Source organism: Sitophilus oryzae, unplaced genomic scaffold, assembly GCF_002938485.1.
Source record: "Sitophilus oryzae breed Bouriz unplaced genomic scaffold, Soryzae_2.0 scaffold_2006_pilon_pilon, whole genome shotgun sequence".
In the NCBI taxonomy this organism is placed as follows: domain Eukaryota; kingdom Metazoa; phylum Arthropoda; class Insecta; order Coleoptera; family Curculionidae; genus Sitophilus; species Sitophilus oryzae.
Window position 1 is genome coordinate 6010226 of NW_022146732.1, and position 26765 is coordinate 6036990.

A 26765-nucleotide genomic window follows, 5' to 3' on the forward strand; every position below is an offset into this window, starting at 1 on the left:
TTTTACGTACTTATTTGCGTTGTAAACAAGAACACGAGCTATAGCAGACACGTGTAAAAGTCACCTCAGATAACAAAAATATTGCCAGGACCTCAATACCAAGGCGATTGCTAATTATTTTTTTAATTGGGTGCATTTAAGCACTTAAAAATACAGGGTTATTCATCTCATCGTACCGTACCCAAATGATTAAATTTTTAGTTGATGGGATCGTTGAAGGACTACTGAAACCACTAGTTTAAGTTATTTTCAAAAGGTACAGAGTGTCCCAAATAAATAAAAAATATCATGGTTGTATTTTATTAAGTGGAACGCCCTGTATATTATTACATTTTAGTTTCTACGATTAATGTAAAGGTTTACCGCACTTTAATCTTAAGGTTTTTTGAAATATTAACGATTTGATGAAAATGCACTGACAATTTTAAGGCTTCATTTCTCTAGGCGTATTAAAGTTTTTAAAACCAAATATTTTATTGAAGTTTTTCAATTTACTAAATTTGGTGTTGCAATAATAAAAATTATACTACCTTATACAGAGTGTCTTAAAATTTATATTAAATAATTACTAGCTTTAACCGACAATAACTTGTTTAATTTAAATGGAATACCTTGTATATTTTACGTGAATCAGAGGCACAATTTAATTGTCTATCAAATTGTATTATACTATTTGTTACCTATGTCTTCAAGTTTTCGTAGAAAATGAATTTCCTTATAATTTAGACCTCATTTATTAATATACCTATGGAATATTGACATTCTAGATTTTTATGTAACAAAATTTAGCCCACAAAGGGATACAAACAATGAAAAAACAAACAATCTAGCTAGAAAAGGAGCGAACACTCCAGTAACTGAACCAGAACCGTTCTGCTTCCCAAGTAGAAACCAACTTAAAGTGGAACTCAAGAACATGAAATACTTTGGACTTTACTGTTTATCTGAGCGACAATAAAGTACGTCTGTGGTGACCTTTAGATATATTTTTTCCTATTGTTACTTTGGAACACTTACAACTAGACGTATAATAAATATTACAGCAAATTCGGTGAATGAAACATGTTATTCAACTTATCTCTAATCACCGTCTTCTAAGCACAATAATCGCCGATAACAAACCCACTTCTAGCAATAAAAATTTAGCGATAATAAAATTTTAATTTTATATCAAATCGTTCGATCCGATATAAAAATAAAGACCTGTTAATTCATTGATAAGTAGATTATTTAAATAGATATTAAAATGCTAAAAATCAGTTTATTTCACTTGTCTGAAGGTGTCAAACGTTACTTTGGAAAAGATGTGGTTCCTCAAAGTAACAACGTTATTTTTGCTGAGTTTGGGTTGTCTTGGTAATACTTTAAAAGCAGATTTATTTGAACTTTCTGTAGTGCACCTTAATGATTTCCATGCGAGGTAAGGTTAAGGAATAGTTATTTTTTATACAAGACGATAAAATGGTAATTAATTTCGGGAGACGATAATGCAATTTTATCGTCGTGGATAAACAATATTTCTTTTTTCCATAGAGAATTACGTTTTAAAAAATATTCAGAAATTATTATTTCAAGGAATTTATTACGAGTTGAAAAAATATTGTACTGGTTTTTCGTTGGTTTCTATGTGATTTGACAAATAAATAAAGTTGTCTTTTTAGTTGTCAGTTTTGAGTCAATTTTTTTTTAGTTCTCTTTCGTGTCGATTGCTGATTGAATTGGAGCCAGAAATGGCTCAAAACGAAATAAGTAAATTACCAACAGATATTTAGGCTGAGGCGACAAACGCCATATCCAAACTACTTCCATTTAAATCCCGAATAACTTATGAAAAAATACAAAAATTTTCAAAATGGAAGCAATTAAAAAACGTGCGAGAAGAAATAATCATTTAATCTACTCTTGCGGTTAAAGTACTATTTTATCTACTATTTTTGATAGATATAAGGCAATTTTAACAGTTGCTATGGAAAAAATTATATTTTTAATATTTCTTTGTCAGGTTTTACAACTATACCGGGCATTTTTCGAAAAGACTTAAATCTTTTATCGATATTTAAAACACAAATTATTTTGAAAGTTAAAATTTGAAAACATTAAATTTTAAGTCTTAAATCAGCTTTCAAAAAATGTAAAAAAAAATTCTTATAGATTTGAAGAGATAAGTAGTGCATCTGGAACGTGCAAAGACACATCTTGCATCGGTGGATTTCCAAGACTGGTCACTCAAATCCAGGAACTATTAGATACGCAACCCAAGTCCCTCTTACTGAATGGCGGCGATAACTTTCAAGGCACCCTGTATTACACCTTGGGCAAATGGAACATAACTCAAGAGTTTCTGAACAAATTACCGTTTGATGCTATCGTAAGAAACATTTACATAATATCTATTACTTTGTGGTGGGGACTCATTTCTTTAAAAAAGTCTTCTGGATATTTCGCCTTTGGGGTATTTTTTTAGATAATTCTTAAATAACTATTCTTCGAAGTATTCTCCAAGAAGAGAAATGAATTTTTGCATCCGTTGGGACCAATTCTGAAAGCAGTTATTCCACTCGCTTGACTGCATCTTCTATAGGGACTGGAACCTTTGACCACTCAGTCTTTCGTCTTTAATTTTTGGAATAGTAAAAAAGTCGTTAGGATTTAGGTCGGGACTGTGTGGAGGATGGTCCAACAATTTGATGTTTCCTTGTTTTAAAAACTCAATTGTTTTTCGAGCTGTGTAGGAACTTGCATTGCCTTTATGGAGGATCATTCGGTGTTGAGAATTGTTTTTTATCGAAACTCAGCAATTACTTCCGGCAAACAAATAAATATGCGCCAATCAGCAGTAACAGTCCTATGATCTTGCTGAGAGATTGTAGTGTATGGTCCGCTTTTGAGACAAATATCGCCACCATTTTTTTGGAAACACTTCGAGAAGGGATAACTTTCGTTGGTTTTGGTTCATCTCGGAGTCATAAGGGTTCATAAGAGTAAATCCAGAATTTATCACCACTGAAAAGACTGCGTATTGTACTGGAGTTTCCTGCTTTAAATGAGTTTTTGACACCATTTGACTGTAATTATCCAACAAGAAATCTAATTTTTTGACAGATCATTCTTTATGTAGGTAAAAGTTTTTGAATTGCGGTCTTTGAAATGTCCAATGATGCTTCAATTTTACGATATACAGGGTGGGCCACTGAAAACTTACAATGGCTATAATTTTTAAACCAAAAAAGATATCAAAAAAATAAAAAATACCGTTTCTATAATATCGAGGGGGAATACATATGACGTATTTTTTGAACCACCCCGACCTACCCCTTAGGAGGCACCCTTACTCATTTGAAAATCTTAAATGGCAATATCCCACTTGTGGCGTCTTTTTGGAAAGCTCATGAAAAATGCTAAATGATGATCATAAAGTTTTTAGGGAAAAACTACCCTTATACGAACAATTAGGTGGATATTAATGAAAAAGGTGATTTTTTCAGCATAAGTTACAACTTGGGACCCAGCTAAATGACGCAAATGAAGTACTTTTCAAACCACCCCAACCCACCCCTAGGTGGCACCCCCTCACTTCTAATCTCAAAATAGCGATACCCCACTTGTGACACTTCTTTGGAAAGCTAATTGAAATTGCTAAACGATGGTCATACAGACTTCAACTTAATTACTGGTTAGTGACAAGAAATGTAGGTGTGACAATTTGAAAGAAATTTAAAATGATAATTTATTTTAAGAATTGCTCAAAATAACAGCCGTTTTGTTCCATACAAAAATACAAACGATTTTCAAATTCCTCTCAAAGTCTCTCTCGGAATATTTCGACATGCTTCAGTTCTCCTCTGCCGCATTTCTTGCAACGAACCTGGTTTTGTCTTGTAGACTATGGATTTAGTGTAACCCCATAAGAAAAAGTCTAAAGGAGTGAAATCAGGTGACCTTGGCGGCCACTCGATTAGACCCCTTTTGCCAATCCATTGCCTTGGATAATATTTATCCAACCACCGCCTTGTGACAATAGAATAATGCGAAAGGGCTCCATCTTGCTGAAAGTGTATGAGGTCTTCATTAAGAGTTATAATAAATTTCTCTTTGTACGAGCTTTTTTTTCTTTTTTTCTGGCAATTCATTCTATTGATTTTGACACGTTTTGACATTTTTTTTATTTTTAGGCTCTACTTTTTTCGTTCTTTTTTATGACAGTCGTTCAGCATTTTTTATACGCTTTCCAAAGAGGTGTCACAAGTGGGGTATCGCTATCTTGAGGTTAGAAGTCAAGGGATGGCACCTAGGGGTGGGTCGGGGTAGTTTGAAAAAAACCTCATTTAGGTGGGTCCCAATTTGTAACTTATGTTGAAACAATCACTTTTCTCATTAATGTCCAACTAATTTTTCGTGTAAGGGGTAGTTTTTCAATTTCACCCTAAAAACTTTATGATCATCGTTTAGCATTTTTCATGGGCTTTCAAAAAAGCGCCACAAGTGGGGTGTTGCCATTTAAGATTTTCAAGTGAGTAGTGGTGCCGCCTTAGGGGTAGGTCGGGGTGGTTCAAAAATTATGTCATATGTATTCCCCCTCGATATTATAGAAACGGTATTTTTTATTTTTTTGTTATCTTTTTTGGTTTAAAAATTATAGCCATTGTAAGTTTTCAGTGGCTCACCCTGTATGTGACATGTCGATCTTCTTGTATATAGATAACTATTTTATTTTGTAGATTTTCTTCTATAAGTAGCGAAACACCCAGAAGATTTTTTTTTTAAAAAATATATATTCTTTTAGTAAAGGTAAAAAGTTTATCCCTATTTTTTAAGGTTCTAGGTAATCACGAATTTGATGATGGTATCTCTGGTGTGGTACCTTTCATTACAAGTTTAAAAGCACCCGTGGTGTGCTCCAACATTGACGACAGTAAGGAACCTACTATTCAAGGTACTTACACAAAAAGTACTATTGTAGAAAGAGACGGAAAGAAGATAGGAATAATTGGTGTTCTCTATGCAAAAACTACCGTAAGATAATCTGGAATTATTAAATATTATGTTTTATAAATGTTAAAATGTCATGTTTTCGAAACATCCCTATACCGGGTGTTTCTCGAAAGTATCTCACCCCTATAACTTTTTTATTTTTATGATAAACTTTACTACTTATGATAAACTTACTTAGTTATGATAAACTTTTTTCAATATTAGATCAATTTTGTTGGACATACTCTATTTTATTTATTTATTATAAATATTGTTTTAGGAAATTTCTAGTACGGGAAATTTACAATTTTATCCAGAATCCGCAAGTGTAAACGAGGAAGCTGAAAGGCTAGTTAAAGAAGAAGGAGTGTTTACAAACATTGTTCTGTCCCATGTAGGATATGACATTGATCAGGCAATCGCAGCAAATGCCAGTGAAAAGATTGGTCTTATTGTTGGAGGACATTCTCATACATTTTTATTCACTGGAGGTAAAAATTATAAAAAAAATATATGCCTACATTTATTATTAAAAAAATAGTGTTTATAAGGAATTTCTCAACACAATGTTTAAAAAATACAATTAAAATGGATAGAATACCTAAAACACCTTGCGGTAGACAGTTAGTAGACAACCTGTCATTTTATCTGTACAATTATACAGAAATTGTTATCGATCGTTACATTCAAGCCAACTAGACGCCGTTTTTTATCATGGAGTATAATTTTGAAAAAGTTTAAAATCTATTATGGTACTTAAAATATTAATTAAATTCATCTTGAAGATGTTTGATTAAAATTAATGGAAATATCTTAAAAGCGGAATTATGTATTGCCTCCTCAAATTCACTTGGATAAAATTAGACATGTCTAGTACTTTCAAGTACCTAAAACATAAATATTCACTTAATTTAGTTAAAAACTTGAAGCATCTATTTAAAAACATAATAAAAGTCATAATTGGGGGTGAAAATAATACACTCATGCAAAAAAACGTAAAACAGAATTTTTACCCAACCCCCCAACCAGACTTAGGATTCTGGGTGCACCAGTTAATAAACTATACATTTTTAGTTATTCTAGCTTGCCTAAAATATGTTCTCTAAATATATCGTCGGCTATGATGTTATATGGTTTTGTAACAAATTGCTCGCTATTTTATGGCAAATGCTGAAACTCTGCAAACCTTAATCAAAGCACGTGTGTTTGGAATTTTGGGTGTGGCTTAACATGACAGGACCGGGCTAAGCCATATTTTCTAAGGCATATTTCTGAAATAATATATATTTTCTTCGGCCACACACCCGCTTTACCCGACCCCCGAGAGCGATGGGGACCAAAGATGGCCGACTTAAATTCCGGTTTATCAGTGCCGTTCTAATTTTATTCAAAACGTGTAAAAATATGATGTAGGGTAGACCCAATAATTTGTTATTTTATTTTACGTTATCAATAATTGTTGGTAGTTATCATCAGATACGTTACTGAAGCACGTATGTCAAATTGACGTATCTTAATTATTTTTGGCAAATAGCAAATAAAAGGCTAACCAAACCAAGCCAAAACAGTCAACGCTGTAGTACCTCCATAAGGCAATCTTTATGGAGGTTTATGATTTTTTTTTCAAAATATGCCCACTAAATTCCTGAAAACGGCAGTTTTAACAAAATGTTAACCTAAAAATAACTTCCTCAATTTAGATGAAACTATCGTTGAGGATCTGGCACCTTGGAAAGAACTAGTTGATGCTCAAGGAACAGTAGTTCTGGGTTCAACAAGTGTCATTTTGTCCAAAGCTGGATGCTATTACAGTGAATGTACCTTGGGAAACTTTGTTACTGACGCCTATGTTTTTGCTGTAAGTAATCTAAAAGTCTTCTTCTTGTCCTAAATGTTTCTACAGTGGTTTACGCTGTTATTATTAAATAGCTGAGGCAGATACAACATATTTATAACCCATTTTGTTGTAGTACACCGAAACCAATACACCAAACGGATCATGGACTAGTGCTGCCATAGGTTTGACAAATGCTGGAGGACTACGAGATAATATAGCTATTGGAGGTGAGTACCTATTTTATTTCTAAGAACCCTTCCACTTTATTAAAATGCCCGTTTACACATTAAATAAAAAGTCTTAATGAAACAATCTAGCAGGGGCGGATACAACAATTTATTTTAGGGGGCACCCAAATAAAAAGTAATGAAGAATGCGCTTCTCAGGGCGTCATTTTTAAGTTTTTTTCTCAGTTTGTTTTTAAAAAAATATTAATAATGCAAGAAATCCTGTCCTCAAATCAATACTATACTAGATATTTACTATAGTTGGTTTGAACTTACTTTACTATAAATACCGTAATTTTAAACCATACAGGGTGTTAAAAATTCTATGCCAAACTTTCTAAAATATAAAATTTTTTTTTAATTTGTTTTTTTTTTAATGGAACACCTTGTTACCATTTCTTTATTAGACGGAGAATTAAAAACATTGTACATTTTTTCTATTTAAAGCATTTTTATTAGGTTAAAATTTAGGTAGGTTTTAGAATCTTTAGCGGTTCCATTTAAAATTTAATTTTTCACAATAAATTATCTAAACTACCCTGTTTTCAATGATTTACTTCTAACAGAGGTACAAAGTTATAAACATTGGTTGATATAAACATCAAATTTTTTTTCAGATATGACCTATAGTGACGTATTAGTGGCTCAACCGTTTGGAAACACAGTAGATTTTGGACAGCTCAAAGGAAAATACATTAAAGAGTTACTAGAACAAACCACTCAAGGTTATAACTCTCAAAGGGTTTTGTCTGATCTAAAACTCCTACAAGTATCAGGTAGATCTTTCTTTATTTTGTATATTTTTTATTTATAGGAAGAACAAAAAAAACAAAATAAAACACTAATTCACCACAATACACCAAAAACACTTTACTTTTAAACACTGGAAGCGTGTTCATCAATTTCTGAAGATGATTAGCGAAACGCGAGTCCAATTTTTTAAAGAATAGATAATGTTTTGGTGAATTGTGGTGAATTAGCGTTTTATTTTGCTGTTATAATATCAGAGATTTCAACCTCCAACTGTAATAATAGAAGAAGAATATTTGATTAATATTACTACATTATTTTACTAGGATTGCATGTGGTTTATAACCTCTCCAGACCATTAGGAGACAGAGTACAAAGTGTAAAGGTTCGCTGTCAACAATGTGAAATCCCCATTTATGAAGACTTGGACGTGGATAAATCTTACAACGTTGCAGTAAATTCATTTATATCTGGAGGTAAAAAAACATACAGAAAAATATTTTTGGTACATTATGGTCCGAACTGTAAAAATAATTTATATCAGTCAAATAACTATCTACTCAACGTGTTTATTTTTTGTCAATAATAACATGTATTGACTATTTCCATTCTAAATATCTTGAGAACGGTTGCTGGTAGCGAGTTTTACCAAGCGACATTTTTTTACGTAAAAAATCATGGAAAAGTATATTTTTTCACTCGGTAGTTTTATACAGATACCGTCGAAAAGTTATTACTCTTCAAAACAATTAAAACACACGTAGGTGGCGCCCTCTACAAATAGAAGTCATATTGAAATCTAAATCCAAATTTCTCTTGTCAATAAACTCCCAGACACAAATTTTCATCCAAATATTGACGTTACTTCAGAAATTATTTGAAAAAAATCGAAACAAAAATTAAATTTCTACACCCTGTATCTCCGAAGCTAAGCATTTTAGGACATGCATTTATACGAACTTTTTTACTTATTTTTATCTGCAGAATATGCTGCCGAAGTTTCCGGAATACAGTTCGGACCACCCTGTATAAAGCTTGATTTTCTTAAACTTAACTCTACAAATGAACATCGATGACATTTCCCATATAATTTTACATATAAAATGACAGCGATTTTCATTTCATAGCCATCGCTGACGCCGTTTTTATTCGATCATACGGTATTATTAAAGAGACAAGATATTAAAATAAAAATAAAAATAACAAAATATAAATTATAGGTGGAGATGGTTTCACTGCCTTGAGTGACAATATCGAGAATTTGGCGATCGGGCAAGTGGACATTGACATATATGTCAAATTCATCGAACACAGATCACCGGTGTTTCAAGAAGAGGAAGGAAGAATCACAGTCCATAGCGAAGGAGAAATTCTATTTAAGGCCAATGACTAAATAAAGTGTATTTTGTAGTGTTTTTTGAGCCAATAAATGATCAAATTTATCAGAATTTTTTTTTTGTCTTTTGGTAATGGCCGCCTTTAGGGTTCGCGGTTCGAGTTGATATTAAGGGTCCATTAAGTAGCAAAATAAGCGTTCGGTATTTAACGTTTTATGTAAAACTGGCTAGGTATTTTTACACAAATGAAGAAAGAAATTAAAGATAAAGGATTATACTATATCCGTATTGTAGCACATTTTTAGACAACTTCTTTATTTTTATGATTTTGATCGTCAAACATCAACAAAACATTCCTTATGTTTGGACTAAATTTTCTCGAAAATAAAGACATAATTTAAAATTACGTTAAGATACGGGAATAGATTGAAGTTTTGTGATTACAGTGATATATAATTTATATGGTTTTGTAACAAATTGCTCGTTATTTTATGGCAAATGCTGAAGCTCTGCAAACTTTAATCAATCCTTAAAGCAGGTGTGTTTGGAATTCTGGATGTGGCTTAGCCCGATCCTGTCGTGTTAGGCAGATTTCTGGAATATAATATATATTTCCTTCGGCCACACACCCGCTTTACCCGACCCCTGAGAGTGACCCGAAAGTACAGCGTAATAGACTCTTAAAACCATATACTCAGGTCTTCAGTGCAGGTTATTGCAGGTTATTGAAGTGAAACTTCTTCAAGCGCAATGGGAGTAAACATTCAAGGCCGTGACACGACACGGCCTTGACACACGAGCTAGCAACTAGTCACTGTTGCATTTTCCACAAAAAATTAGATATACCGTTATACAGGGTGGCCACAAAAAATTAGATATACCGTTATACAGGCATAACGGCCAAGGTATTCTTTTTTTCAAAAAATCCAAACACACGTCAATTTTGTTTGTGAGGGGGACAACTTTTGCTCCAAAAATGATTGCGAAATCTTCAACCCTCTAAGCGGGGGTGTCATCCCCCAACTTTTTTCAAATGGGAAGGGGAGTCAAGTGGCACCGCAATGAAAAGAGCTTTCTATTCTCTATATTTCCCCGCCTCGTTTTTGAAGATGTCCAATTTCTGAGCGTCTTGTGTGTGCACCTCGTAAAAAACTCTGTGGTTGTCCTCAGCCCAGTACCGAGAGTTGTGCCGATTAACTACACCGTTCAAAAAGAAAGTAGACTCATCCGAAAAACACACATTAAATAGGAAATTATTATCATTCGCCACTTGTTCACTCATAGTTTTACAAAATTGCAGGCTTCTATCAAAATCGTCTTCGTTGAGTTCTTGTACCTACTGAATTTTATACGGGTGGAACTTGTATTTTTTTAATATCCTTTGGACACTTGTACGATTCACGCCGGTCTCATTGGCTAAGTTTCTTGTACTCAGCGTATTATCCATGGCAACTTGGCCCAATACGAATACCTCCATAGCTTCATTTACTACAAGATCTTCCCTCTGCCTCTTTTTATTCATAACGGAACCAGTTATATTATACGCGAAATTTTGCAACTAACTCGCGAACAATTTTGCCATAATGGTGTTTGTCAGGATGGAGTTCATTGAATATCTCCGCAACCCGATTGCCACATTCAATATTTTTAAAATAAAGTTCGATTATTTCCACTTTTTCTGCAAGTGAGTACACCATAATTGTTAAAAATTTTAACGATATTGAGAAGAACTTCAACGCATAAGTCACAGAACAGCTATCTAGCAACTACCGCACCTGATCGTTCAACCTTGTGGCAAGTGAAAAAATGCGTAAACATCTAGAAATAATAAGAAAAAACAGCAAATTGGTCGAAGGAATTTATCCTTATCATTTACTCTGATAAATGTTTAAATAAACTTTTCAAATTTCAATCCTTCATATTTTCTCAATGACTCGACCGATTTTCAAAACGAAGCCGGAAAGTATAAAGAATAGAAAGCCCTTTCCATTGCGGTACCACTTGACCCCCCTTCCCATTTGAAAAAAAATTGGGGATGACACCCCCGCTTAGAGGGTTGACGATTTTGCAATCATTTTTGGGGCAAAAGTTGTCCCCCTCACAAACAAAATTGACGTGTTTTTGAATTTTCTGAAAAAAAATTACCCTGGCCGTTTTCGATGGACCACCCTGTATAAGTTTAATATAAGCATTGTTAAATAAATCAATCTTAAATGAATTCCAATGTTAGTTTCATTTGGTCAAAATATTTATTAAATCGCATATATACATTGTACTACAATATAATCGAAAAAAAAACGGCGTCAGCTATGGCTATGAAATGAAGATCGCTGTCATTTTATATGTAAAATTATATGGGGAATGTCATCGATCGTCATTTCCAAACCAACTGGACGCCATTTTTTTTCGATCATACGGTATTAAAATTCACATTATCCTAATTAATTATAATCTGTAATTTCTTTTTATTACCTGTTAGACTTAAGAACAATTATTCATTGAGCTTATCACACCATTTTATCTAAATGATTTAACAATGTCTATAATAAAAGTTCTCCTGTTTAAAACCAGACCATGTCTATATGCAAATAATTTTGTTTTATAATTTAACATAAATAGATTATTTCATATTAAAATGTTGCGCAAGGTACATTTTAAATTAATTTTCATTATTCTGTATTTTTTTATAAATATTTCAGCTAGTCAAAATTTATTTGAATTATCTGTTGTTCATTTCAACGATTTTCATGCAAGGTAAGTTTATATTATCATATTATTAATTTCGATGAAATTTGTAAATCTAACTAAGACTAAAATATTATGGGTGTCATATATATTTCCAGATGTATAGTCTGTCCAATGAGTAGGGGAAGATTTTGACAGCAAAAATTCAAAAAATGACTATGAATTAAAATGATAGATAGAACTGTCACTATCATGTACTGTCTTGTTGAAGAGGTTTTGGATAGAACAGGTTATTAAGAATCTCATTTTACCAAAATATCCATCTTAACTTATCTTTATGAATTCTTTGACAGAAATAATATCCTAATCCGGCTAAGGCATTAAATTTTTTTATATATTTTTTCTTTGAAAAAAATCTAATTTTTTATTTATTAACTTGTTCCATTTTTCTCGCCTGGTATGGTTAGAATACGGTAATGTAAGAATTCTAAATGCGATTTGAGCCCCTTTTTAGGTTATGTTGTATTATAAAAAAAAAATGTCAGAAATTAAAAAATACGTTTTTATATTTTTTTTCTTATCCTGTATGTACTTTTTATGTACTCGGAAACTATGCATTTTCGAAACACAGTTTAAATGGGGGAATATAGAGCTCCATTAGCTCTATCCGTATTAGAGTCCTGACTGGTCGTTTAGCTACTTAGGTACCATTTCCGAGCGAACCATTATTAGCCGACCATACCCAGGGGCGGCGGAAGGCAAATATTGAGACCGAGCGAGTACCCTATCTGGTGCCCCCCCCCCCAATATTATTATAATTCTCTTTTTCTCTTCTTTCAATACTATCCTTTAACAACAACTAAGCATATTTTATGCTACTGTAACAATTAATTTTCACTTAAAGATACTTCAAAATTCTTCTTTTCTTTCAATCTTAGTCTGCGGTTGTTGTTTTTTAAATTTTTTACATAAAAAACGAGATTTGGTATGTTAGTATATGACATAAATTAGGATTGATTGACTATTCAGTTCTTTTTAGCCACTTCCTGTTTCACCGGAAATGACTTAAACTTTTGATTTTTAAATGGCACCTCGGTATATTTCTACTTTATTTGATAGAAAATGACACTCTGAGTAGAATGACATATCATATGTCAAATTTTGACATTTTCGTCCAAAAAACATTATATTTTAAATTTCAATCTAGAGGTTCTGTTAAAAACACTTGGTTCTGTTAAAAACACTAATTTTTAAACAAGGAGCCTTGGAAAATAGATTTGATCGACTAATGTTTTTCGTGTCTTGTCCTGGCCGGTCCAAAAGATGCCAAAATCGTATTTTTAATCGAAAATATCAAAAGATAACATATGTCATAAAGTAGAAATATACCGAGGGTGCCATTTAAAAATCAAAAGTTGTAGTAATTTCCGGTGAAACAGGAAGTGACCAAAAACAATTGAATACGTCAATTAATCCTAATTTATGTATATTAACATACCAAATTTGTTTTTTTTTCTGAAAAATAAACAAGTTATAGGGGTGAGCCACTTTTGAGACGCACCCGGTATATAGAGTAATGAGAAATATAATTCCAACTTCGGAAGTATCGTTCTGGTATAAGTAATCTTTGAAAATATTAGTATTTAGTTTCAAGCAGTTGCATTATTTTTCTATAAGAATTTAAGAAAACTTTCTTTTCTATTTCATCAATTATTTCGTGCACAATCAGTTTATGATCAAATACAGTTTTGTGGGCTTTAAAATGAGGTTCAGCCAGTGATTGAGATGCATTCCTTTGTCTTGCTCTAATGAGAAAATTCTACGATTCTGCTACCATTTTTCGTGTATTATTATACACTTTCAATTGGGAAAATGAAAATCACCAAAAGATTGATATATTTTCCCACTACTGTTAATAAATTAATTTAACTAATGAGACAAACTTATAAGCTTTTTTTTTGGATAATAAGGATATCGATATATAATTTTAGTGTAAATCAGCCATTAATAACAAATAAAAGGGTAGTAGAAAAAGTGCGATTTTGAGCTGTCAGTCTAAAACTGTCAATTTTGCTAGCTCTTGACTCAAAACAGTTTGTTTAGAGAAAATTTATAAAAACAAGAATTATAGAAAGAAAGGTAATTTACAAAAACTTGATAGCTTTTGAATTATAAGTAAAATACCGCGAACAAATCAGATTTATATTTTTTTTATTTTATTTTGTTTAAGATTTTTCGACGAAAATGAATTCGCAAATCCCAGTTTCGAATAGAGCACCCAAAAACATATAGAATGGAAGAAATTAAAACTATCCCAAAGCTTTCGTGCGAATTTTTTGAGCATAATTTCAGTAAACTATAATAGGATACGTCTAGTAATGTTTATAATGTTTAGTCAGATATTCTTTCCTATGTGGTATGGTAATTGGTAATATTTTAATGTGGAAACTGATAGTACCGATTAATTATTGATCTGGTCATTCGTTACTCTTTGATTAGATTACCGTTTTTAAATATTTTAGTTGCCATCGTGGCGCCCGTCGTATACGGCGAGCCGGGCGGCTGCTCGGGGCGCCCGGCCCTTCCGCCGGCCCTGACCATACCAATAGGTATGGTAGGCTATTAAGATCGGCAAAAAAAGGTTTTTTTAATTTCACTCAAAATGAGTTATTTGGGTCATAAATGACCTAAATACAAAATATTTTCATGGTGTCTGTCTGTCTGTCTGTCTGTCTGTCTGTCTGTCTGTCTGTCTGTCTGTCTTGTCTGTCTGTCTGTCTGTCTGTCTGTCTGTCTGTCTGTCTGTCTGTCTGTCTGTCTGTCTGTCTGTCTGTCTGTCTGTCTGTCTGTCTGTCTGTCTGTCTGTCTGTCTGTCTGTCTGTCTGTCTGTCTGTCTGTCTGTCTGTCTGTCTGTCTGTCTGTCTGTCTGTCTGTCTGTCTGTCTGTCTGTCTGTCTGTCTGTCTGTCTGTCTGTCTGTCTGTCTGTCTGTCTGTCTGTCTGTCTGTCTGTCTGTCTGTCTGTCTGTCTGTTCTGTCTGTCTGTCTGTCTGTCTGTCTGTCTGTCTGTCTGTCTGTCTGTCTGTCTGTCTGTCTGTCTGTGTCTGTCTGTCTGTCTGTCTGTCTGTCTGTTCTGTCTGTTCTGTCTGTCTGTCTGTCTGTCTGTCTGTCTGTCTGTCTGTCTGTTCGTGTCTGTCTGTCTGTCTGTCTGTCTGTCTGTCTGTCTGTCTGTCTGTCTGTCTGTCTGTCTGTCTGTTCGTCTGTCTGTCTGTCTGTCTGTCTGTCTGTCTGTCTGTCTGTCTGTCTGTCTGTCTGTCTGTCTGTCTGTCTGTCTGTCTGTTCTGTCTGTCTGTCTGTCTGTCTGTCTGTCTGTCTGTCTGTCTGTCTGTCTGTCGTCTGTCTGTCTGTCTGTCTGTCTGTCTGTCTGTCTGTCTGTTCGTCTGTCTGTCTGTCTGTTCGTCTGTCTGTCTGTCTGTCTGTCTGTCTGTCTGTCTGTCTGTCTGTCTGTCTGTCTGTCTGTCTGTCTGTCTGTCTGTCTGTCGTGTCTGTCTGTCTGTTCTGTCTGTCTGTGTCTGTCTGTCTGTCTGTCTGTCTGTCTGTCTGTCTGTCTGTCTGTCTGTCTGTCTGTCTGTCTGTCTGTCTGTCTGTCTGTCTGTCTGTCTGTCTGTCTGTCTGTCTGTCCGTCTGTCTGTCTGTCTGTCTGTCTGTCTGTCTGTCTGTCTGTCTGTCTGTCTGTCTGTCTCCGTCTGTCTGTCTGTCTGTCTGTCTGTCTGTCTGTCTGTCTGTCTGTCTGTCCGTCTGTCTGTCTGTCCGTCCGTGTCTGTCTGTCCGTCCGTCCGTCTGTCTGTGTCCGTCTGTCTGTCTGTCTGTCCGTCGTCCGTCCGTCTGTCTGTCTGTCTGTCTGTCTGTCTGTCTGTCTGTCTGTCTGTCTGTCTGTCTGTCTGTCTGTCTGTCTGTCTGCCGTCTGTAACACGATAACTCAAAAACCGCTAACCGATTTTAACCAAATTTGGCACAAAAATACTGTGGCACCCGAGAATCTCGCCATTAGTTTTTGGTGGGGGTGGGGAGTTGGTAAGGGGGTATGGGCGGGGGTTAAAAATTTAAAAAATCGTAACTCCAAAATTACAGTAGCTAGCGAAACGCGGTTTTCAAATTAAGATTAGGAATAATATTTGCAACAAAATTTGTAATAACATCAAAATCAGTCAAAGTCGCAGTTTTTGAGATATTAATATATTATTTTAGTATGGGCGGCTATACGTGCCTCCCGGCGCCAATTTTTTTCCCCTGGTCCTTTCTATTTATTTCACTCCTTCTCGGGGGTTAGGTTAAAAAAATCTTTCACTATTCGTTTTCTGGTCTTTCAAAGTAACTTATATCAAAACTTCGTATTTGAAGGCCTATTTTCTTAGACTATTAATAATATTGGAAAAATTCTTTTTATCCAATCAGCGTAAATGTGAAGTACCCTATAATTTTATGTATTAAAATAAATTCTGGACTATATTTTTTATGAATGTTGACGTTTAATTTTCCATTGCGTATTTTTGAATTTAATTTTTTTATTACTTGTATGGATATATTGTTCTAGATACGAACAAATTGGTAGTGTGTCCGGTGTATGCTATGACACTCCAACATGTGTTGGAGGGTTTGCTCGATTGACAACACAAATCCAAGAAATCTTAGCTGCCAAACCAGATAGTATCCTTCTAAATGGAGGTGACAATTTTCAAGGTACCCTGTACTACAGTCTAGGAAAATGGAACATAACGCAGCAGTTTCTCAATAAGTTACCTTTTGATGCCATCGTACGTATTACTAATATACAGTGTGATCAATTATTATTATTTTCTAACAAAAAACCTCTGTTCATAATAACGCTAATTTTATTATACAGGGTGATTCAGATTTTACTAGAATAACTGCAGGTATCTCTCTCGATAGAACTAACCGAAATAATGATAGTTTGTATTATAAACCATACTCCAAAAACGCTTCCGCTTGGAGTAAAATGACCCTAAAATTTGAATTATTTTTCAGGTTTTATTTTATTACTTGTAAGCCAGAAGATCTAAATACGCAAGTGTTTGGTTAAATACTAAGGACAACGTGGCTGATACGTGTGAAAAAAATTGGATTAATTGCTATACAGGGTGTTGTTTTTGTGAGTGTCAACTGCACGGAACTTTGTCGAACTTTTTTGTCGCACGCCACTGGATAAATTTGTATTTTTTCTGATACCTTCCGTCCTTTTACTAACTTTTCTCGTTCTTAAATTTTTTTGATATGTCGCTTAGTTTTCGAGATATTCCAAAAAATTCCGGACATAGCTCAGCTGCGTTCGAAAAATGTTACTTAATTAGCAGTATGCCATATGAAAAGTAATTCAAATTTTAGCGCCATTTTACTCCAAGCGGAAGCGTAGTTCTATCGATACCCTGGGCCCGTATTCTGTAACTTTGAAAACGGTAAGCGCTTTTAGACGCTCAGCGTATATGACGTTAATTTTCGTTGAGCGCATGTTGAGCGCGCACGGTCTTAACGATTTCCGTATTCTCGTCTGACGCGCTTAGCGTCTTTACTGATTGCGCTGAGCGCTTTGAAAACGGTTGCCTTAAAGGATCGTTTTGCTTGTCGAACTGTGAGTGAAAATCGAAAAAATTGTGATTTTGTGCGTTATCTTGCTCTTTAGTGAAAATGACTACTTCTTCTATAAATTCCTCAATAAGTAATTGATAATAATTTACGACTTGGCAGCTATAAATATTGTTCAAAACATCGAAAATGCTGAGAAGCGTCTTCAACACTTCCCTCATATAATAAGAATAATGACATATCCATAGAAAAATAGCTTCACATAACTCAACAATAGGTTATGAAATTCACGTAACATTGACATTTTTCATTGTTACATCCGTCAGTTATCAATTTTTGACTATTACCTACATTAGAAATGGTGATGTTGCCAATATGTGCTCAACGCGTATCCAGAACACCATACGCATGGCAACGAGAATACCAAAATCGACTGCTTTGCGTTTCGCTGATCGAATACTTGCGCTCACCGCTTTGAACGCGTAACGTTTTTATGTCAAAGTTACAGAATTCGGGCCCTAAAGTTATTCTAGTAAAATCTGAATTACCCTGTATATATCTTTATGAATCTTGATACACGTATTCTATGCATCAAAATATATTTTTTGGTGTTCAAAGAATTTTGTTTATTTTAACCAGTGCCGTCCACTGACTTCTCTTAAAATAAAAATTATTTTCAAAATCTCCATTCATTTCGAAACATTTTTTATCTCTTGATTTTTTTCGCCCGACGTATAGTTATTGCTTAAAAAAATTAAAGTCAGTTTACTTTAGGGTCAAATCGCTAAAGATATGTATTATGATGCGGTGGCTGTTTTGTGGAAATCATTTCTGCATCGGCCAGAAGGAAATTAGGAAACAAAACAATTTTTTTTGTATATCAAAATAAACATTTTGATACATGGAAGACGGTCAAATATACCATCAGAGATGGTCAAATATACCATCAGAGATATTTTGAAAAAAAAAATTAGAAAATTTTACTATGTTTAGGAAATAGTTATCAAAAGGTGTCAGACATGTTTGCTGCTCTGTATCCGAATAGACCGATACCTGGAAAATCTACAATCGCAAGGAATATCCAGAGATTTGAGACCAAATGTACCCTAATAAATAACTGCAGATGTGAAGCAAGGCAGGAACAAAGAGAAGATGTAAGAAATGATGCCGACTTGGAAGTTTTATTGTGCGTGGAAGAGAACGATGGAAAGATCAGCACAAGGAAACTTGAGGGTGAAATAGGAATAGACCACACTACAGCGTTTCGAATTTTTAAACGACATAAATACTATTCCTTCAAATATGAAAAGCACCAAGAGCTACGAGATGGAGACGAAATACAGCGGCAGGCGTTTTGTTTTGATATGATGGAAAGAGCAAACACGGATAGGGAATTTTTAAAAAACATATGTTTCACTGTCGAATGCAAGTTTACTTTAAATAACGAACCCAATGTTCAAAATTATCGATATTGGAACAAAGAAAACCAACACAGGTTTGTCGAAACAAGGACGCAATATCCACAGAAAGTAAATTTTTGGGCAGGAATATTCGGACACAATATTATCGGGCCATTATTTCTTACGCGAAATTTAAATGCAAAATATTATTTGGAACTTACTCGAAAATCATATTTTACCTGCTTTACATGATGCCGCTAGGGAAAATCAGGACGTTTGGTACCAAATGGATGGCTGCCCGGCACATAGTACCCTGGCTGTTTTAACGGAAATGTTATTGGCCTAAATCATACAGTAAATTGGCCAGCTCCTGATATTTCGCCAAATGATTTCTTTCTCTGGGGCCATTTAAAAAACAGGAAATACAAGGATAAAAAATACCCAAATCTAGACGAGTTAAAAAATGCTATTTCTGCCGAATGCAATAGAATTTCAGTTTACCAACTAGCGAATGTAAGAAGAGAATTTTATGATCGCCTGGGTTATTGCCTAGCAGTTTATGGAGGAATATTTGAACATCTTCTTAAATCCTAAAGTTCTAACAATTTAATTGTACCTAAATTAATATGTTATTGAATATTGTAGTAATACTATAATTAACCTTGTAATTGATTACTTTATTTTACTTTAATTCATATTAATTTGTATTTATAAATACATCTTTAAGATTTCCGATGTAGGAATGAGTTTTCAATAATAATAAAGCACTAAATAGGTAAATTTCTGAAATGACATCTTCATTTGACAGTTATCCTTTACCTTGACTGGTGCTCATAAGTAAATGCAGGGCCATAAGAAAGGAGAAATATTTAAAAAGAAATCGGCGATAACTCGTAAACGAGCTAATCAAAAATATCTAAAGTTATTCTTTTGAATGTGAGCTTTAGTGCTCTTCAATAAATAGAATTTATAAATACATCTTTAAGATTTCCGATGTAGTAATGAGTTTTCAATAATAATAAAGCACTAAATAGGTAAATTTCTGAAATGACAACTTCATTTGACAGTTATCTTTTACCTTGACTGGTGCTCATAAGTAAAATAGGGGCCAAGAAAGGAGAAATATTTAAAAGAAATCGTCATTAACTCGTAAACTGTACAATCAAAAATATCTAAAGTTATTCTTTTGAATGTGAGCTTTAGTGCTCTTCAATAAATATAATTATTCTCTAAAATAATTAGGGAAGCCAATAATTGACCCCATTAAAATTTACAGGGGATACCCTATGTCCCGTCCGACGATGCAACACCCGGTATATTCACATGAAGTTTTTTTCTTAGAATAGGTCCAAGAATCACCTCCTTAAAAATTAGCATGTCATTAAGGAACACCCTGTATAATCAAAAATATCTTAGGTTTTAGGCAATCATGAGTTTGATAATGGTCTAGATGGAGTTGTACCGTTTATTACACACTCGAAAGCCCCTGTGGTATGTACTAATATAGATGACAGCCTGGAACCGAGCATACAGGGTACTTACACCAAGAGTACCGTCGTTGAAAGGAATGGAAAAAAGATAGGAATCATCGGTGTGATATACTCTAAAACGAATGTATGTACTGAGACTGTACAGGGTGTCCCATTTTCGTGCGTTTTGCAGGGTTTCTCTTTTATGAGTAGAGGTAAAAAGATGAGCTACTATTTTATAAAACTAAAGTTGCTACACTCAGATTTGTCTTAGCCCTCTTAGTTCCTGAAATAGAGGGTAAAATTTAAAATGTTGTATTTTTCGACCCCCTTCGTATCTCAATTATGTTATGTAAATATAACTTATCGAATAGGTGAATTTATCTATGTCCCATAGCGTTTTTCATGAGGAATTCAGTGGCGCAACTACATTTTTGCTATAAGCTGTCAGTTTTGAAATATGACCCAAAGTAATGTTTTTTAAACGAGATACCCTGTATATTATGTTTTTATTTCATTTGCTTTGTTATGAGCTTTTTTAGAAAACTGGGAAAAATCTGTGAAAGTATGGCATTTATTTCATAAAATATAGTAGCACAGTGATATGAAAACTGTAATTTTGTATCTCTACTCATAAACGAGGAACCCCACAAAACACATAACAATGGGACACTCTGTACAGTCAGAAAAAGAAACAATTTTCAAAAAAAAACCAACGATCCAAAAACGTCTTTTCTTTATATTTTAGGAAATATCTACGACTGGGAAATTGAAGTTTCTTCCTGAATCTTCTACTGTTAATGAAGAAGCAGAAAGACTAGTTAGAGAAGAAGGGGTGTTCACAAATATCGTTCTATCACACGTGGGGTACGATATTGACAAGGAGATAGCAGCAAATGCCAGTGAAAAAATTGGACTCATTGTAGGAGGACATTCTCACACTTTTCTATATTCTGGAGGTAAAAATGGTGTATTGCTTTATTAAGAGTAGAATATAGAGTGTATGGGAAATTCATGAAAAAAAAAATTGGCGCCGGAAGGCACGTATAGGCGCCCCTACTAAAATATGTTAATAAAAAGTTGGTAGGCAGTTCTTTTAGTTTCAAAGTAAAGGAATTTTTCCAAATTTTCTTTATCTCAAAAACTGCGACTTTGAGTGATTTTGATGTTATTACAAATTTTGTTGCAAATATTATTCTTAATCTTAAATTGAAAACCGCGTTTTGCTAGCTACTGTAATTTTGGAGTTACGGTTTTTTTAAATTTTTAACCCCCTCCCATACCCCTTACAAACCCCTTACCCCACCAAAAACTAATGGCCAGATTCTCGGGTGCCACAGTATTTTTGTGCCAAATTTGGTTAAAATCGGTTCAGCGGTTTTTGAGTTGTCGTGTTACAGACAGATAGACAGACAGACAGACGGACAGACGGACAGACGGACAGACGGACAGACGGACAGACGGACAGACGGACAGACGGACAGACGGACAGACGGACAGACGGACAGACGGACAGACGGACAGACGGACAGACGGACAGACGGACACCATGAAAATATTTTGTATTTAGGTCATTTATGACCCAAATAACTCATTTTGAGTGAAATTAAAAAAACTTTTTTTTCCGATCTTAATAGCCGACCATACCTATTGGTATGGTCGGCTAAAAATAACACAGTGATGTAATAGTTATTTTTTATACAAGACGATAAAATGGTATTTTATCGTCGACCGAAGAGATTAGTACAAAATTTTCTCACATTTATGTTAGCATGAAAAAAAGCAATATGGCGATATTATTATATAACTTGGCAATATTTGGGGGGTAGTTTCATCTCGTTGGAATTTGACTTTCGAAAAATCTGTTTGCCAAAAATAAGCTTTTTACGTCAAGCAGTTTAGAAATTAAGAAATTACCCAACTTTTTGGAACACCCTATATGATTTTCTAAAAAAATTCAAAATATGTAAAAAAACAAATAAATTATGCTTGTCCAAGCGTTTTCCCGAAAGACTAACCGTTTTTTAAATAACAAATATTGTAATATTTGAGGGGCGTTTTCACCCTCTTGGAATTTAAGATTCGAGAAAACCCTCCTTATCGAACCTCTACACCCCACAGTCAATCCGTTTGCCAAAAATCAGCTTTAAACGTCAAGCAGTTTAAGCAGAATCGTGATTACTCAATGGTCATATTTTATAAAACACCCTGTATAAATTTATAAAAAATCTTAAAATATGTAAAACAACAAAATAAAATATAAGTGTTTAAGAGTTTTTCCGAAAAACTCACCGGTTTTTAAATAAAGAATATTTTAATATTTGAGGGATAGTTTCACCCCCTTAGAATTCGAGTTTCGAAAAATCCCTTCTTATCGAACCTCTACACCCTAAAGTCAATCTGTTTTCCAAAAATCAGCTTTTTACGTCAAGCGCTTTAAGCAGGATCGTGGTTAATCAATGACCAGATTTTTCGAAGCACCCTGTATACATTTTTAAAAAATCTTAAAATATGTAAAAAAACAAAATAAAATATGCATTTTAAGCGTTTTTTCGGAAACTTGACCGTTATTTAAATAAAAAAATATTGTAATATTTGAGGGGTGGTTTCACCCTCTTGGAACTGGAATTTCGAAAAATCCCTTCTTATCGAACCTCTACACCCTAGAATCAACCTGTATGCCAAAATTGAGCTTCTGACGTTGAGTGGTTTGGACAGGATCGTGATTAATCAGTATGTCAGTCACTTAAGGATTTTATATATTAGTATAGATTTTTGATAGATATAAGGCAATTTTAACAGTTGCTATGGAAAAGACATTATTTTTTAATATTTTAAAAGTTAAGAACAACTTTAAAAAGGTTTTTTAAAGTTGTTTCTTTTGGCTAGATCTACCAGGAATAAAACAATTTTTGAAATTAATCTGAAAACACCTAAAATCTAAAATAGACTCATTATTATTTTAGATGATCCTCAAGGTCCTGACGCTCCCGAAGGACCATACCCTACTATAATCAAGAGTAAAAATAACAAGGACGTTCTTATAGTGCAGGCATTTGCTTACACGAAATACCTTGGAAATATAACAGTGTTTTACGACGATAATGGTGAAGTAGTGAACTATGAAGGGTCTCCAATCTACCTAAGCAACGATATTCCACAAGGTATAAAGATATTGACGGAAAATAATAGCAAGCAAACTATATGAGAAGTATTTTGCGAGAGAAATTAAATTAAAAAAAAATATCGCCGCAAGTTTCTTGTCCAGAAATTCATTGGTGTCCTTTTCTAGGATTTTTTTGTATTGTAGATGAGAATATAACCAAAGAACTAGCACCATGGAAAGAACTAGTTGACAGTCAAGGATCTGTAGTACTGGGCTCAACTCACGTGACTCTGTCTAAAACTGGTTGTTATTTTAGCGAATGCAGCTTAGGGAATTTTGTTACAGACGCATACATATTTGCTGTAAGTAAATATACAGAGTTTTTTACTTTTTATAACAGGATTTTAGCCGCTTTTAAAAAACATTATATTTTTAAATATTTTGGTAGAGAAAAACAACATCTCCTCTACTGGTTTCTACAAACTAAATTTGGATTAAATCTCTTTCTCAGAGGTGAGGCTACTCTAAAAAAATATATGTTTCTTAGATTACAAAAATATGTTTCTGTAATCTTTGTAAATTTTCCTAAAATATTATTTTATGGTCAGAACCATGTCTCCTGAGCATTTTATTTTTTGGATCATGTCAATACATGCCTTGGTTAATTTTTAAGAGCGAAATGAACGTGCCACCAACAATTTGCAATTTTTTCAATTATCGTTTATTTTTGAAGTTATTTTTCAATATGACAAGGCGGCTTTGGTGATTATTGTGAACTATATATTACTATGAAGTTATATTATTACTATGAAGCCCATCATGTTCGACGTTTGGAAAATGCGGCAAGAGGGTTAGAGGTCACGAAAAGGTACCTTCCTTGGTCCTTAGTATGACAGTATGACAGACATAATACAGGCAGTTATAGCAGCCAAGGGAGGCAATACAAAGTATTAGGGTATTTTTTTTTCTGTTTGTATACTTGTGTAAAATCGGTATTTTTGAGGCTTACTCAACTGGGTCTCACAATGCAAATTCACCTCAAATATCCATTTAGTTGGTCATTGGCAAGCACTCTCTCATTGTACATGAAAATAACAAAACAAACATTTACTGATCTGGATAAAATTGATAGTTAAATAGTAAGACTCACCCGGGGGTACTCCGCCCCCTAGCCACTGACATCACTGACATTCTATTCAATATATCCCATTCCATATCTTCCATCTAATTCAAATATTATTCGGATCTATTGGTTAATAATCTTCAACAACTAGCTAGTGCCACCTGAAATAGTATAGGGGCTTCCCCCGGACGCAATTCTGCCGCTAAACAGATTCGCATCCCAATCGAATAAGCTATTTGGGTGGCTCACCATCCCAACGCCGCATCGTCAATCGAGAAGACATTATGGAAACCTCAAACTCTCAAGACCAGCTCGAAGGCAAGACGTAACAGAGGTTTTCTTACCGTGGTCAAACGACCCCGTTGGCTTACAGTCAAACGACTTGCAACTATATTAGTCAAAAGACTCGCAACCTCCATTTGTCAGCTCTGACAAAACACAACACTACACAGCCGGCCGGCCTATAAACAACTGACTGACCTGCCGCCTCTGAGCTAAGCCTCCTCTTACATCACAATTTTACCTGATCACAAATATTTACATCGCTTGCCAATGAATCATACTGTATTCTCTAATCGACTTTCAAATAGAGTGTTTTAGCATTACCAAATAATTAAATAGAGAGTTTTCGAAGGAATGCATATTGTTTATTAGAATAGTGAATAAATAAAAGCATTATTATGATGAACTTATTTTCCAAGTTTTACACTTGAGTATTACCGATGTTTTCTTTAATATCGTTAGTTCTGTTATCGTTATTAATGTTTATTAAAACCCGGGTTGTATCGTTAGTCTTTAACTTTTTTTTTAATTTAGTAGGTATAGATTATCCAATGCAGTGTATTATGACGATACAACAATAGTCACCAACGCCATCTCGTCATATTAAAAAATTACATCAAAAAGTAATGATAATTAAAAAAATTGCAAATTGATCGTGATCAGTTAATTTCGCTCTTAAAAATTAACCAAAGCATGTATTGACATGAATCAAAAAACAAAATGCCCAGCCAGTGGCGTATCCAGGATTCATGCTTGGGGGGGTCAATAACTCAGTATTATACCTAAATATATATTTTTTTACATTAACAAGTAAGTACCTACCTAATTACAGCTAGGTACTGTGATAAATAGTAGGTATAAATAAATAACAAATATTTTTCTTAGGAAAATGGTTTAATAATTTTTCTATACTTTGCTAAACTGTTGACCGAAATCAATATCGAAGAAGTAAAACAAATTTGACAAACCTTGAAAAATAGAAAATCGCCTAGTCCAGGTGAAATTCCTCCAGAATTACTCAAGTACGGCACGGATAAATTATATAAGCAGCTCGCTAGTTTTTTCCAAAAGTGCCTTAATGGTGAAAATATACCGAACGAATGGAAGACATCATATATAACAACAATACACAAGAAAGGAAGTAAAGACGATTGCGATAATTATCGAGGAATCTCCGTGCTGAGCTCTGTTTCATGGGTCTATGGAAAATTGGTCAAAAAGAGAATTGAGGAAGAATACCGGGATATGGAGGCTGAAGAACAAGCGGGGTTTAGAGCTGGTAGATCCACGGTCGACCATTTATTTACACTGACACAGATAATTGAGAAAAAGATGGTAAGAAATCAAGAAATACATCTCCTCTATGTAGACCTCAAGAAAAAGCATAAATGTACCCCAGTCTAAATTGTGGGAAGCCCTCGAGAAAACGAATATCAGCATAACATTAATTAAGGCTGTCCAAGAACTTTATAAGAACAACACTAGCCAAGTAAAGAAAGGACAAACAGTATCAAAGGGATTCAGCATAAACAAAGGTCTTAAACGGGCTGCTGTCTATCGCCGACACTGTATAAAATCTATTTGGAACAAGCTCTGAAAACGTGGAAAAGGAAGTGCGAACAGATGGGGATACCACTAAACGACTCGATACTTTACACTCTTTGTTTCGCTGATGATCAAGTAATACTGGCTCAAGACTACTAAGTAACATTACATCACAAAAAAAATAATCATTAACACAAAAATTAACTAAAAATTAAAGAAACAAATAACAAAATAAGAAGAAACAAACAAAAGGCCAAGTGAATAAAGTAAAAGCACAGATACAAATAAAATTAAATAACAATATCCAGGCTTTTTTGCCTGCATTTCATTAAGTACCTCCTCTGTACTAACAGATATTTCTGGATACATATACAAAAGGGATAAGCCATTTAGTCTGTCTTTACTTACGGTGTTATAGGACTTTAACAATTTTAG

The 26765-nt window shown here is 34.1% G+C and overlaps 2 protein-coding genes across 2 annotated transcripts in view; both read left to right on the forward strand.

Moving 5' to 3' along the window:
- Positions 1-1241: 1241 nt before the first annotated feature.
- On the forward strand, positions 1242-9227 carry LOC115883934 (apyrase-like). Its single transcript, XM_030902366.1, has 9 exons — positions 1242-1420; positions 2152-2368; positions 4816-5013; positions 5252-5462; positions 6672-6829; positions 6942-7035; positions 7653-7811; positions 8112-8261; positions 9006-9227. The coding sequence occupies exons 1-9, from the start codon at positions 1305-1307 to the stop codon at positions 9176-9178; spliced, it is 1476 nt and encodes a 491-aa protein (XP_030758226.1). The 5' UTR covers positions 1242-1304; the 3' UTR covers positions 9179-9227.
- Positions 9228-11738: 2511 nt separating this feature from the next.
- LOC115883930 (apyrase-like) overlaps positions 11739-26765 on the forward strand; it is a 32579-nt gene continuing 17552 nt past the window's right edge. Inside the window, exons 1-6 of the mRNA XM_030902361.1 lie at positions 11739-11876; positions 16399-16618; positions 20222-20419; positions 21023-21233; positions 23241-23438; positions 23585-23742. Coding sequence (XP_030758221.1) covers positions 11758-11876; positions 16399-16618; positions 20222-20419; positions 21023-21233; positions 23241-23438; positions 23585-23742 — 1104 coding nt within the window. The 5' untranslated portion in view covers positions 11739-11757. The remainder of the gene's footprint in view (positions 11877-16398; positions 16619-20221; positions 20420-21022; positions 21234-23240; positions 23439-23584; positions 23743-26765) is intronic.

What these genes read in the sequence shown, in the direction of transcription:
- LOC115883934 (XM_030902366.1), top strand. Translation starts at nt 1,305, where the DNA reads ATGTGGTTCCTCAAAGTAACAACGTTATTTTTGCTGAGTTTGGGTTGT. An exon ending in AATTACCGTTTGATGCTATC is followed by an intron (nt 2,369 to 4,815) that starts GTAAGAAACATT and finishes CTATTTTTTAAG; the next exon opens with GTTCTAGGTAATCACGAATT. An exon ending in AGATAATATAGCTATTGGAG is followed by an intron (nt 7,036 to 7,652) that starts GTGAGTACCTAT and finishes ATTTTTTTTCAG; the next exon opens with ATATGACCTATAGTGACGTA.